Source organism: Schistosoma mansoni, chromosome W (assembly GCF_000237925.1).
Source record: "Schistosoma mansoni strain Puerto Rico chromosome W, complete genome".
Taxonomy (NCBI): domain Eukaryota; kingdom Metazoa; phylum Platyhelminthes; class Trematoda; order Strigeidida; family Schistosomatidae; genus Schistosoma; species Schistosoma mansoni.
Genome location: NC_031502.1, coordinates 58031450 through 58047191, shown reverse-complemented (window position 1 = coordinate 58047191; position 15742 = coordinate 58031450). Strand labels below are relative to the sequence as shown.

General features: G+C 34.9%; 1 protein-coding gene across 1 annotated transcript in view; it reads right to left on the bottom strand.

The window, feature by feature from the left end:
* Positions 1-8772: 8772 nt before the first annotated feature.
* Positions 8773-15742, bottom strand: part of Smp_163920 (putative titin) — a gene marked incomplete at its 5' end in the record, with an annotated part of 168880 nt that continues 161910 nt past the window's right edge. Inside the window, 3 exons of the mRNA XM_018790295.1 lie at positions 8773-9622; positions 13340-13496; positions 14627-14750. Coding sequence (XP_018655653.1) covers positions 9107-9622; positions 13340-13496; positions 14627-14750 — 797 coding nt within the window. The 3' untranslated portion in view covers positions 8773-9106. The remainder of the gene's footprint in view (positions 9623-13339; positions 13497-14626; positions 14751-15742) is intronic.

Here is a 15742-nt window from a genome sequence, read left to right as displayed (position 1 = left end):
AGTCCCAGAGTGAACGTGGACTCTGAGATGCATGTACATCCAGCTGACGAGTCCCAAATAGGATGAAACGCGCATCCTGGATTCCACTGCTAGTCACTATCCATCTTTGCTTATAATTCGTTGTAACGTGTCAAGTTATAATCAATATAATAATAATGATAATAATCTCGCGTGAATATCATATATATAAGAGAGACGTAATATCAAAGTAATCATCATAGGTGACACCCATCACCAGTGCCTAACAGCAGTCAAAGGCGAATTAATGCGGTCGTTAAATGTCATAGCCAGAGACTTTATCATCAAACTATTCTAACAGTGATTAACTTCCTACAGTTGTTCAATTTTAACACTGATTTCTCGCTTAGTAGTAACGAACTTTATGTACTCTATACGCCGCATTAACTCTGATTTTTGTAATACAATGGCTGTATATAAGTAATTCATACAAGACTCGTGTATGGAAATAATGACTATATATTCTACTGTTAACTACAAGGCATACATTTTATAAAATTTATGGCAAAATTACTATATTAAGTTCGTCTGTAGAAGATGAATTTATTTCAATAAAGGTTAAACATCAACATTCGAATAACTCAAATCTTTACATTGAATACAAAGTTTAAAATATTAATGACACATCGAATAAAGGTAGAGCACCATTGAAAACCTGGAAGCACTGGACAACTGTTTAGTTCTAGTATGTTACTCCTCAGAAGTGTACATCCACAATCCCGCTCGCAGGATTCAAATCCAGGACCTATCTGTCTCCAAGAGGTATTTCCTGAAGTTCTAGAGAGAAGCCGTGACCAATGGAGTTCAATAGTGTCTGTTGTGAGACAGTTACTCACTCAAGACAATGGTGGACAGTCGTACAATATTGTGAATTGGTTAAAGTTAAACATTAAAACCACTAAATGTCTGTTCAGTGGTCTAGAGGTTAGGCGTTCACACGCGAGACCGGAGGTTCTGGTTTTGAGTCCTGATAGCGGGATAGTGGATGCATATTACTGAGAAGTCCCATACTAAGATGAAATGCCTTTCCAGTGCTTCCAGATTTTCCATGGTGGTCCAGCTTCACATTTCGTACATAGTTTAAAATATTATTCATCCTATTTGTGACTCATCAGCTGGATGTACAGGTATATATGTTGTAGAGAGTGTTTTTCTCATACAGTGTTCGTAAAAGTCATAGATTTGATTGGCCAATCGATAGTTCGTTCCACTGAACTAGTGTCCATGTCAAAAAAACAGTATAGACTTATGATTTCTAACATTTTGGACCATGATGTATCTGTTAATAAGTATCACATAAACATCCTCGATTGTATATGAAGTGTAGGTCGAATAAATTCATCCGGTAAAGAGGCCAAGAAGCTTCATCAAATGATCTAAACTTTCAAATGACTCAACTAACCAAACCTTACCAGATCTTTAAGTACATGGAATATACTCATTTGGACGTAGAATAAGAAAGATCGGTTCAGCGACCTCATTTCCAAAGCTGTTCACAGAAAAAAAGAATTCTTTGCCGAACCGATCCTTTTATTCTTAGTATATTTGCTATTATAAATTCACCAATTGTCTTCAGTGAGTTCCTATCTCACAACAGACATGGTTTGAACTTCACTGGTTACTAATTCTCACTAGAACTCCAGGAATTACCTTTCAGTCACTAGTGAGTATATGACTCATGCTTTCAACTATGAAAATACTAAATTTTCACAAAACCCCTTCTGATATATATATATATTTAATATACTTGAAAAATAAGATCATTTCATATCACAGTGAAAAAACAAAAACATCACTTAACATAAATACTAAGACGAAACGGCTATCCAGTGCTTCCATATTTTTCATAGTGGTTTAACTTTACATTTCATACATAGTTTAAAATATTACTAACATATATAATATAAATTTAACAGTTGAATTCATGAGTCGATTAAAGCTAGGCCACTATTGAAAACCTGGAAGCACTAGACTGAGATTTTATCCTAGTATGAAATTCCTCAGAAGTTTACAACCACAATCCCGTTCGCAGGACTCGAACCCAGAATCTTCGGTCTCGTAAGCAAACATTTGACGTCTAATACCCAGTATATATATATATATATATATATGTAGTATATTCATAGTTGAGATCATGAGTCATTTGAAGCTAGACCACCATGGAAAACATGGAAGCACTGAACAGCCGTTTCGTCCTATTATTATAGGACCCCTCAGCAGTGCGCATCCACGATCTCACCTCGCCTCGCGAGATTCAAACCCAGGAGTCCTCAAAAGTTTACAACCACAATCCTGTGCACAGGACTCGAACTCAAAACCTTAGGTCTCGTACGCAAACTCTTAACTTCTAATTTATGAAAAATAAGATCACTTCATATCATATTGAAAAAACAAAAAAAACAATCACTTACCATAAATAAATAATTATCTTTATAATTATTTTCAATTTCTTTATTATATAATGGAAAATATAATAAATACATATCTAAATTAATTGGTTCATCATATTTCCCAAATCCAATACCAAAAAATTTTAAATTTTTTATTTCCAATTGTTCATTACTACTTAAATGATAACAAACATTAAAATTTAACCATTTCATCTTATTATCATTATTGTCATCATCTATAGACCATTGTAACTTATAATGATCATTTTGATTTAATAATAAGGTATATTCATGAATGATACAATTATAATATTGTATAAATAATATATGTAATAGAATAAATATTAGTAAATAGTTGCTAGGCATTTGGATGGACAATAGGTTGGTTGGTGTTTGTTTTTTTTTGTTTTTTGTTGTTTTTTTTTGTTTTTATTTTTTCGAAGGATTTTTCATTTGTTTTTATATAGAAAATTCATTTAACCTTGAATGAATTTAATTTGTGTTTTAAATGTTGTTTTTTTCGGGGAGAGGAGGGGGGAGGGGTAATTTAAATTTGAAAATGTAACACCCACTCACCCATACATACACGCACGCACATATGATTGTTGTTTGATTGGTTGTTTTTATAATCTTAAGAAGATTGTACATGATTAATTTTTTATGGTTAAATTAATTGAAATTCAGAGGGGATGCAGCTATCGAAATACTTGCTCGTGAACACCTCCCAGCGTGGTTAAGCAAAGGTCTGATGAAGAAAGTAAACAGTTCGATATTGGCTGACTTAGTACAAACTGGTCATAGTGACAGTATAAACCAATCTTTTTCAATTATTTATAGGGTCAATATTTTTTTGCCAAAGCTTGTAAGGCTTAAAGTCCTTCAAACGGCGGAGGCATCAGGATGAAGAAACCGGAGTTATGTGTACAGAAGAAATATCTTCAACCCCTTCTCTTCCCTTGGCCAACTACAAGGCCAATTTATCAATAGTAATCTTAGCTATTGGATGACCTAATTTGACTATTGTACTTACGACCTTTCGTAGTCAAATGTAATTGTCTCTCTTATCTTTATTCACAAATTTTTGTATTATTATTCCACTTGATCGAATTGTAATTGCACTATTATATCTCTCACCCTATCTGACCTATTCTGATCACAGATCTTAAATTTTCACTTTACGTATATACAGATTCAAGTTAACATTCTATATGAGTCACATCAACATTAACAATTTTATTCTATTTGGTTTGACAATCCTAAATTTACATACTTTAAACGATGTACTTTGCCTTTAACCTGGCCAATTTTTCGGATTATTAATTTGGATATATGAATTGTAGAACCTGAAGAGAGAATTTATCGAAAAGAATATTCTTCGTTCAAATATTAGTCTTTTAATTGAAATGGATGAATACGTGAGGGGGGAATATGTGAAAATTTAAAGTAATTTGTATCTTTTATAAATATTGATAGGATAATAAGAAGTAGGAGTCGATATGAAAAGTGTAATGTATTTTCGTTATATATATAAGGACTTTCGTCTAAATTAGAGAGAATAGTTTCACAGTAATTGGGCGCCGAGTTGATGTTCAGTTTAGACATTTTTGCCCCCAAATGCCCTGTATGGCCGAAAGTGGGGAAAGTCCGCTCTCCCTCTCGAAATGCTCTCACATGGCCACGCGTATGTAGCCTCTGACAAGGAAGTCCTACTCACTGCCTTCTCGTGACATTACTGTTGTTTACGAGAGTGAGAGGACGAAAAGCGAATGTACGGCGCTTTAACCGGGTTGGTGGACACCGAAAGTCCACCTAGGGGAGTCGGACAACCCTGATTCCAAACCAATGGTGTACATGGGCTCCAGGATCCTGATGGAACAAATGGCATATGAATCAATCGTTGGTCACCGGCTACCATGTGACTGCATCTCCTCACGATGCTCCACCACCTTGTGGATCAGACCTTTAGGTCAAAGGCTCCGGGTGTGCCCTCTTCAGAAAACTACCTGCTTCAGTTTGGACACCTGGGCAGTATCACAGCCCTCACACAAATCGAATGAGATTTGTGTGGCGCATATGTATCTGGTGCTTCCTTGTACCTATATTTATGCGTTGAAATAAATAACTTAATAAATTAGACATTTTCAACGCTGATTGGATGACCTATTCAGTATATAATGAACCGGAGAACCATGTACCTTTTTATATTCGATAATTTTGATGTTTGTTTATATTTCCTTGAAAAAGCTTGGACGAGATTGCTAGGTGAAATGTTGGATTTACTTCAAATTCATTCGATGAGATTTTACAAATATATTATTCCTATTTAATGTCTATTTTCGTTATATATTTCGAATAATCTGGTCATACATATACTTGTAAAGGTATTTTATAAGAAAATTAATAAAAAATTAATTAAATGAAGGTTTACGTAAACGAACTGATAATTTCACAGTTGAGTTCATGAGTCGATTAAACCTGGACCATTATGGAAAATTTGGAATCACTAGATGGCAGTTTCGTCCTATTGTGGGACTCCTCAGCAGTGCGCATATACGATCCCGCTTCGCGATTATCGAACCCAGGACCTACCAGTCTCGCGCCAGAGCACTTAACCGATAGACCACTGAGCCGGCATCCGATGGTGTTTATGTCTAACTTCAACCAATTCTCATTTTTACTTGCAATTCAATGATTCAGAAACAATTTTTATCAACCTTCAATTCGCACTTTTATTCTTATTTTTCATTCACATAAAAACATATCAACACCGAATATCATTCATTATTAACTCATTCTTACACATACATACACACATTATTTATTCCAGTCATTTATTTCACATCGTGAACTTTTCACATGTTTCTCATTTAACTCACTCATGTTATCCTATTTAATTCAACATCCAAATATGATTGTTTAAAGAGGTTATATAATTAGAAGGGGTTTTGTGGAGATTTCAATATTTTCATAGTTGAAATCATGAGTCATTTAAAACTAGAACACCATAGAAAACCTGGAAGCATTAAACGGCCGTGTCGTCCTATTGTGGGACTCCTCAGTAATGTGTATCCACGATCCCGCTATCAGGACTCAAAGCCAGGACCTCTAGTCTCGTGCATGAACGCCTAACCTCTAGACCACTGAACTGGCATCCAACGGTGTCAATGTCTAACTTTAACCAATTCATTAAATGGTGCGACTGTCCACCATTGTCTTGAGTGAGTCACAGCCTCTTAACAAACACGGTTGAACTTTACTGATCATGGCTTCTCAGTAGAACTCCATGAAATACTTCTTGAAGCCAGTCACTAAGACAAAACAGTCGTCTAGTTCTTCCAGGTTTTCTATGGTGGTCTAGCTTCGATCGACTTATGAATTCATCTATTAACTTACTACTATCTCCGCAAAACCCCTTTTCTGATAAAAATTGATAATTTTAAATAAAGGAGGAAATTAATATCGTCTGGAAAGAATAGGTATATGACCAAGGGATTACCAGGGCAAATTTAAGTTAACAACAACTTGTTTCTGTACATATGACAGGGGTTTAAATTAACGAATAGCCAAGGCTTTCATTTACAATTATTATTTTGTTTACCTGAACCTTCATTTAATTAGTTTTTATTAATTTTCATATATAATGCTTTAACAAGTATATGTACGACTAGATTGCTCTTGATGGAGTTTTGTTCTCTGAGCTGGATGATTTAGTCGTGGAGCTTTCATCGTCCTTCTGAACGACATCATCAGTACAAACTTCGAGCAGAAGTCTCCACGACCAAACCATCCGTCTCAGAGAACAAAACTTCATCAAAATCACCCACCTGAGCTACACATTTTCTCCACTAGATTGTTCGTAATGTACAACGTGAATACATTACTTTTTTCATATCAACTCCCACTTCTCGTTATTCAGTCGAAATTTGTAGAGATTGTTAAATTTTACATCACGGATTAATTTCGCTTAGTCAATCGTAAGAAATCAGGAAGGGTTATACAACTATTTCGTTTTAGTATTGGGTCTGTCATCATAATATACGCAGGACACCATAGAACTTTCACATCTAGCTTAAATTTTTGGACCATTGAGTTGGTATCCCATTGTTTACATTTCTAATTTCAATTTTCAATTGGTTCATCAATGATCAGCGAATACGTTTGATTAGTCAAACATCTTAATGAACACTATGTTGTAATTAGATACTGATATTAACACATTATATTGAGTATCTTGATATGTTAAATCAGTCCATTCTGATGAATTTGTTTTTCCCGTAACCTCATTATCCTTTACTGTTTTTGTCCACAGTTTTTCTTTAATTTGTTCTTTGACCATTACATTGATTAATGGGGCTTTTCTCATAGTTGAAATCATGAGTCAATTGAAGCTAGACCACCAAGGAAAACCTGGAAACAGTGACTGACTTCAAGTGATATTTCCTTGACTTCTATTGGGAAGCAGTGACCAGTGGAGTTTAACCAAGTCTGTTTTAGAGATATCAACTCACTGAAGACAATTGGTGAACGGTTGCTCAAAACGTGGATTGGTTGAAGTTAGACACTAACACCATTGGATGCCGATTCAGTGGTCTATCGGTTTAGTGCTCCGGCGCGAGACTGGTAGGTCCTGGATTCGAATCTCGCGAGTGCGGGATTGTGAGAGCGCACTGCTGAGTAGCCCCATAATAGGATGAGGTGGCCGTCCAGTGTTTCCAGGTTTTCCTTGGTGGTCTAGCTTCAATTGACTCATGATTTCAACTATGAAAATACTGAAATCTCTACAAAACCCCTTCTGATTTATAATGATGCTATTATAGATTAACAGGTTAGACCTATGATGATACTTAAAGTGATTACAGATTGATCTTAATAACCTTAAAAAATATCTGGTATTTCTTTTTAACCAAAGTGTCGACTATTTTCCTAGTAAAATGAAGATGTTACGTGCGGTTTCACATGTCAGTGCAAAAGCTCTAAGTGATCACTATGAAGCCTTAATCTAATGGATCTGACTACTGTCAGGGTTCAATGTTTCTTTACATAAACACAGGGAGCTTGTGACATTCACAATTATGCTCTTACTTCATGAAAAGGTATAGGATACACTATACCGAAATTGTTCTTTCTTATTGATTTGCTTTACTTTTGTTGAATGATCTACCATCTTCCAATTCAAGATTTCGTCAACATACGAAAATCTGTTAACTTATACCATCTTCCAAACACTTGTCATTCTATTCTATTGTTACCGTGATCGAGAGTAGTTCACTAGATTTAACTCAGAGGAAAGTATAAATGAGTTATTACAATAAATCCTCAATTTATCTAATGCTTACTTTCTGCTTTCATTCAGAATCAAACAACTCATCTATTCTTATTCCATAGTATATATGATCATTTCAATAGACATGATGTAATTTATCAAATATAGTTACATCGAATAGGAATAACTTCAATGATTTCATTGAGATCCAAGTACATGCAATTGACGAATCCCAAATGGAACGAAACGCTCATCCTAGATTCCACTGTTAGCTACTATTTATCTTTACTTATAATAAATAGATCATTTTATTATTATAATGTAGCATATATTATTATAATACTGATAACATACATTGATAAAATACACTTCTTTTTACTTAAACACATATAGAACCGGTTATTAGAATCATTATAAAATTGATTTAATTTTTTACCTACTACAATACATTGGAAAACTCACATTCTTTGAAAAAGAAGAAGGAGAAAAAAAAAAGAAAAAAACATTAGTTGCCATGTTCTAATTATGAATTTTGACAACAACAACAACAAAAAAAGGGAAGAACGTGTTCTATGCTTATCCTGTATCTTTTCTTCGAAAAGGTTACTTAAGTCAAGCTGTAAGTTCAGATAACATGAATGAAATATTAAAAAAAGGTTACATTTCAACAAAACAACATAGAAACACCAATACATATGTAAAATGATCTATCACTTAAAACAACATTGGAATCGTCTATAAATAAATAAATATAATATAGATTTGTATTATCCTAATGAGTAAAAAAATTAGATTTTCTAACGTTTCGTCACTCAGTGTAAGCCGCTTCTTCAGATTATTTATTCTCTGAAGAAGTGGCTTACATTGAGTGACGAAACATCAGAAAATCTAATTTTTCTACTCATTGGGATAATACAAATATATATTAATTCATTTATTTATAACAATCTACCACCCAATGCTCAATGTATTCAAAATGATCAAATCAAAACTTGATAATGATACCTATAAACATTATTGAATTGTCTAGTTCATTTCAATTAAAAGTAAATAATAATAAAGGAACTCCGCCAGTAGATTTACTGCCGGTCCCAAGCCCGGGTAAAGAAGGAGGGTTGTGCATGAGGTTAGCGACCTCATCATGTAGAAAACTAACTCGCTGAAGAAGCGCTAACCAGAACTGGTGGGCGGCCTATGCTCCTCCACAAGGGGTAACAGGCATAAGTAAGTAAGTAATAATAAAAGGAGTGACTAGAAAAAACAAAGGTGTATTGTTTCTTTTTTTCTTTTCTTTTTTAAATTTCCATACCGAATAAACATAAAAAGAGAAACAATAAAGATGAATGTAGATCAATCAATGAAGTTCCCTTAGAAACTGGTACTGTTTTAGGATAATATCCTTGCATAGATACTGTTTCAAAATGATAAATTATACCTAAAATGGATATTTGGATATTGAAATGTAAACATAAAATGAATGTTGAAATACTAATTTATATTTTTTATTTATTTGATTATGACTATTCATATCCCATGATGTATTATTAGACCATGCTTGATTATCAGTACTATATTCATTATTAATCGTTGATGAAGGGACGGATGTCATAGCCGTTGATTTATGCCCTGATGATATCGTCGTTTGTAAAGATTCCATTGTTGATAATGAGGATGATGATGCGGATGATGGTGATGAATCATTTTCATAACATGATACACGGAAGAACAAATAATACAATTGACCAGGTTCATCATATTTTATTTGTTGATATGTTGGATTAGTTGCTGCTTCAATATGTGCACTTAATAATGTACGTTCACGAGTTTGATTTGTATTATTATTTCTAGCCCAATTTGGTGTTAAATAAACAACTCCATCTTCTGTACGATGTTGAACTGGTGTATTTGGTGCTTTATCTAATAGTTGATAGTAACAATTCGATTGTTGAACCTGAATTGTAAAACGGAATACAATTAAGTAAAAGGAATGAGACTAAATGGTATAACTAAACAATAAGATTTGATAACTACATTTTGGTACTTCGTCAATTGTTAAAGATTGTTCTGTGTTAGCATCTTTGTGCATAAGTAGGCAATCGTCCTACTAGTATTAGAGTGGTGTGCATTAATTATGCGGATAGACACGAGTAGTAAGTAGCTAGAATCGAGAGTAGAATGCTTATCAGTAGTATAGTGAAATAAGTAGAAGAAGAAGGGAAACGAAGAGCGATCGAAATAACAATAGCATGGGAAGAATGATGAAGTATGTAAAGGACGACTGAAGGAAGATATGCAAATGATGTATTTAATGTATGATTTTCATATTTTGCAAAGCTACCGTTTGATTTTGTATAAAACAATAAACCGTTTTACCGTACCTGGGTTTCCGTTCACTACATTAGTGATAGTATTAGTGTGATGTACGCTACATATATCTGTCGACATAACTAGTATGTGACAACAATCAGATGAGGAATGTATGGCAGCAGAAGGCTAAACGGGTCAACTTGAAGGAAACAAAACTGGAAATAAAGGGGAATTGAAATGGAACATCGCAAATGAAATATTCAATGTCTGATTCTCATATTTTACCAAGAGATTCTATAATTATGCATTTAAATACAATCGCTAGTCTCCTGCCTGAGTTCTCATCCATTACAGTAGCAGTAGTGATAACATTTATTCAGTTTCTGCCAAGTTTTCATTTATGTATTTTTTCAGGTTAATGTCATTTAATTAATTAAAGTTACGACTAAATTTCACTGTTATTCAATAAACTAAGTCTTCTTCTTCTAGGAGGAAAATATACTTGCGGTTATCAATGCGATTAGACTGTTAATTCAGTTTCGTTCCATAAATCCTTTTATAGATTTAATAGTTGAATTCATGAGTCAATTGAAGCTAGACCACCATGGAAAATCTGAAAGCAATGGACCGCCGTTGTGTCCTAGTATGGAACTCCTCAACATATATATATATATATATACTCAAAACAACTGTCTGTCAACCAATATCAAATCCACAATTTTCAACACGAACGCAAACACAGTCACTTCTACTGTACAGAGGGATCTGAAACTTCCTTCCAAAACTACCATAGCCATCATTAAGACGATACAAGTATTTATGAACAGTTGTCTACGCAAGATACTCAATGTCTGCAATCACCAACAGCCTACTGTGGAAGAGAACAAACTAGCAGGTTCCAAATGAGGAGGCAATTAGGAAGAGAGACGATGGTAATGGTGGATAGGACACACATTGTGGAAATCATGAAACTGCATCACGAGGCAAACCCTAACCTGGAATCGTGAAGTGAAACTGAAAAATTGAAGGTTGAAGAACACTCCACGTCAGGAATCGGAAACAGACATGAAAAGGATGAATAGCAAGCAACTGGAAACAACTGGAAAGGATTGTCGACAACAAAGTTGGATGGAGAATTCTGGTGGTCGGTCTATTCTCAGAAAATTTTCGAATAAAACTAGATCATTTATCGCTTTCTTAATTGATTGTCATCGAAATATTTTAGAGAATAATAACCTGAATATATGTCATTGCCATACCACACTTGCATAAAACAAAAAAACGATTGTCATTTTAAATAAACCCCTTGAAGTAAACTTCCACATCGAAAAACGTGAACAAATCTCTATTAAGTCAATAAAAATGAAGAAGAAGAAGAAGGAGAAGGAGAAGAAGAAGGAGAAGGAGAAGAAGAAGAAGAAGAAGAAGGAGGAGGAGGAGGAGGAGGAAAAAACAAAAACATTGATATTTGATTTGAATTTTCTAAAAAACATCTCCCTAACAACATCATACCAGAAATTATATCTATGTGATCAGTGATGTTCTCTTTGTGTTTTTTTTGGATTTTTTTATAACTTGTCATTTTCAGAATTAGAATTATTAAATAATTCACTGATCTTAACTATTATTTATGTTGATAATTGTAAAGTATCAATTATGGATTAAAGATGAATAACGATGGAATTGTTGATGATCACCATTGAAAACCTGAAAGCATTAGAAGGCTGTATTGTTCTAATGTGAGATTCCTCAGCATTGCGTGTCCATGATACCGCGTTGGATACTGACCTAGTTGTCTGGAGGTTAAGCGTTTGTGCACGAGACTACAGGTCCTGAGTTCGTGTTTCACGTACGGAATCGTGGATGTGCACTTCTGAGGGACCCCACACTAGAACGAAACGACCATCCAGTGATTCCAGGTTTTTCATTGTGATCTAGCTTAAATTGATTCATGATCTCGACTATTAAAATTACTATAATATCTACAAAAACCCCTTCTGATATTATTCAACATATGCTCACCAGTGACTGGCTTCAAGAGGTGTTTCCTGGAGTTCTAATGAGAAGCAGTAACCAGTGGAGTTCAACCGGGTCTGTTATGAGATAATAATTCACTGAAGACAATGGTGGATGTGTCGCTCAATCTAGTGGATTAGTAGAAGCCAGACATTAACACCGTTGGATGCCGGTTCAGTGGTCTAAAGGTTAGGCGTTCGTCAGCGAGACCGATAGGTCCTGGGTTCGAATCTCGCGAGGCGGGATCGTGCGTGCGCACTGCCGAGGAGTCTTATACTAGGACAAAACTGCCGTCCAGTGTTTCCAGGTTTTTAATGGTGGTCTAGCTTTAATTTACTCATGCATACATAAGTATTATGTAACACCAATTAGTAGAAGAATGTCGGAAGCAGAAGGTTGAAAAGATCAAATTGATGAGAACAGGAATGTAACAAGAGAGTAGTTGTAATAACAACAAGAACGAAGGAACGATGAAGTTTGTGAGAGAAAATTTATCGAAGATGCTCAAATGAAGTATTTAATGTACAGTTTTCAGGTCTTAGTAAATCACTCTGGAATGTTGCGTTAGATAATAAATTGGTTGTCCTGACTTGAGTGTTCGTTCACTACAGTACTACTAAAGTCAAAAATACGAATTATTGGATTTCATTTCAGTAGCTCAATGTACTTTGCTTGCAATAATAATTGGAAGTCATACGTCGTGCAGTGGGTGTACACTTCTGGAGAGTTGAGAAATGGAACAACAAAAGATGTTCAGTTCTCTATAGTTTTTACTACTTCAACAAACGTCATGAAGACATTACACTCGAGAATGTATTCATTTAAAAGTGATCGTGAACGTTTGCAGTTCAGAAGAATGCTTTTATCACAGTTACGTTTACTGAGCTGAATGATTTACCTATCAATCTTACCATTACCGCTGTGATCAAGATCCATCTATTCTGGATTCTAAGAAAAGTGAGCTTCCTAAAATAGTTGTCCGAAAACATAATAAAGGCTTCGTAACTAAACCAACTAGTTCACTTCAGGCAATAATTGCAGCAATATGCCGACTAATTTCATCGTACGGAATATACTTGTATTTTAATTTTAATTATGAAATATATCATTGAAATCATGAATCGATATACGTTAGACTATTATTGAAAACCTGAAAGCATTGGATGGCCATTTTTTAGTATCACAAATGGATCATCCAGTGCTTCTAGGTTTTCAGTGATCGTCTAACTTATTTTGGTCCATGATTTCGATGAAATCCAACAATCTTTACAACCCCGTACTGACAATAAAATATATATCATCATTTATTTAAATAAACTGTATCCGTAAAACCAGTCTCACTTACTTGATGCCAGTCAACAACACGAAGCATTATCCTTGACCCCGTCACACGGTATGATTCAGGCGATGGAAGACTAACAACTAAATATTCCACAGTATCAGCGAACATAGCACCATAAGGACAATTTAATTTAGAATCAATACATCTTATTCGACAAGATCTAGATTGTGAAATGATAGTAATAAACGAAACATCCTTTTGATGAATTTTAAGTACAGTTAAAATCAAAGTTAATTTAAATTTAAAAGTTTTAAACTAACGAGGAATAGATTAACCTTCTGGTCATCGTTTAACTAGTTACATAAGGCAACATAACTAATAAAGAGTAACAAACATTTCATAGTTAGCAACATGAGTTAATCTTAGTTATAGACTTGTTAAAAACTAGGATACTTTAGAGTCCTCAAATTCCTTGGTACGACCGAGAGTGGGGAGAGTCCGTCCTCTCTCTCTCTCTCTCGAAATACTCCCACACGGACACACGTATACAACCACTAACAGGGAAGTCCTACTCAATGCCTTCTCGCGGCATTGGGAGGACGAAAAGCGAATGTGAAGGGCTTTAACCGAGTTGATAGACACGGAGTTGAAAAACCCCGATTTCGAAACAATTGCACACACGAGCCCCAGGATTCTGAGGGGGCAAATGGCGCATGAACCTAATGCTGGTCACCGGCTACCACGGGGCTGCATCTCTTAACGTTGCCCCAGTGACATATGAATTAGACTTCTAGATCAGGGGCTCGGGGAGTAGCGTACTAATAAAACCACCTGCTTCGATTCGGGCGTTCGGGCAGTATCCCAGCCCTCACACAAGTCCAATAATAAAGTGTGGCGCACATAGAGTTGGTGCCTCTTTGCCCCTATACTTGTGTTTCAAGAAAGGATGCATTAAGTGGCTTTTTCCTTTTAGTATGGGACTAGTCGATATTCATCTTCAATCACCCCAACGAGGGGTCTAACGTAGGGCTCCTGAACAATTTCATTCTCGTTTTAAACTTATAAGTAGTTCAGGTAAATGAATCCACTCAAAATTTAACACAAGACATTCATACTATTCTGGAACAGAGAAGCATTTGAACTACCGAGTTAGAATTCATCGGTCTTTGATATGGAATAGTAATAGCTGGTGGGAGTTATTCTCAATCAGAACAAGTAATTAGAATGCGCCATCTCTTTTCTTTAAGCAATATATCGTAATAACTGACTATAACTAAAGTGATTTTGTGTCTATGGATTGGTAAGTAACTAACCTCATTCGTTTAATTTTATTTTAAAAGTTGAACTTACCTAGACTTTTTATCGTAAACATAATTTTTCGGACATCTTTGTTGTACGCATGTGTAATTACCTGGAAGATTTAAACAAACTTCATCTGATCTACAAGGATTGCTTAAATTGCACTCATCTATATCTGAAAAAAGAAAAAAACATAGAGAGAGGGAATCAGAAAAAGAGAAAAAATGAATGTAACTAAATTATCCTCAGAGATGAAGTTAGTAAACTAAAAACGATGTAGTCCTAAACATCAATCGGAAAATTTAAACAAACAATATCAAGTGAATTTAAACTTTATCCCATTGCACAAGCAAATGGCTATCAGGACTCAGTAACTGAGTGGATAAAGAGATGATGTTTGAAGCGAAAGATACTGGGTTCGAGTCCCAGAGTGAACATCAACTCTGAGATGCTGGTACATCCAACTGTCGAATCCCAAATAGGACGAAACGCGCATCGTGGATTCCACTGCTAGGCACTATCCATCTTTGCTTATAATGTGGTAAATAGTTTATTCCTCTAGAGATATAATTTTCTCGTTAAAAATTATCTGAACTCTCACATTTGAAATCACGATTCGATCTAAGATAGACCACTACTGAAAACCTGAAGACACTAGGAGGCCACTTTGTTATAGTATAAGATTTCTCAGCAGTGAGTTTGCGGGATCATTGATGCACACTTATGAAGAGTCCCATACTGGAACAACACTGAACGTATTGCCTCGATATAGCCTTAATGCTTGTGAATTAAGGCTATATCGAGGCAATAAACACAGTATTCATATATGCCAATAAGAGACTGGCCAGTTGAAGTCCTAAACATCAATGTGAAGATTCAAACAAACAATTTCCAAGTGAATTTAAAATACATTGTAGTTATGATTTTCCAGTTAAATGACTTTAAACTAATATGATCAAATTACTTATAGCTTGAAGTGTTACTGACTCAATCAGTTACTAAAACACAGCAAACTTCACTAAAGAGATCATATAATAAATGTTCTTCTACGTAGTAATAGAAACAATTTAATGAAGAAGGGAAAGGAAAACACCCTAAAATCAATAATAAACATCCTTTGGAATAGTTGAAAGCATCAGTCAATTGAAGCTAGACCACCATGGAAAA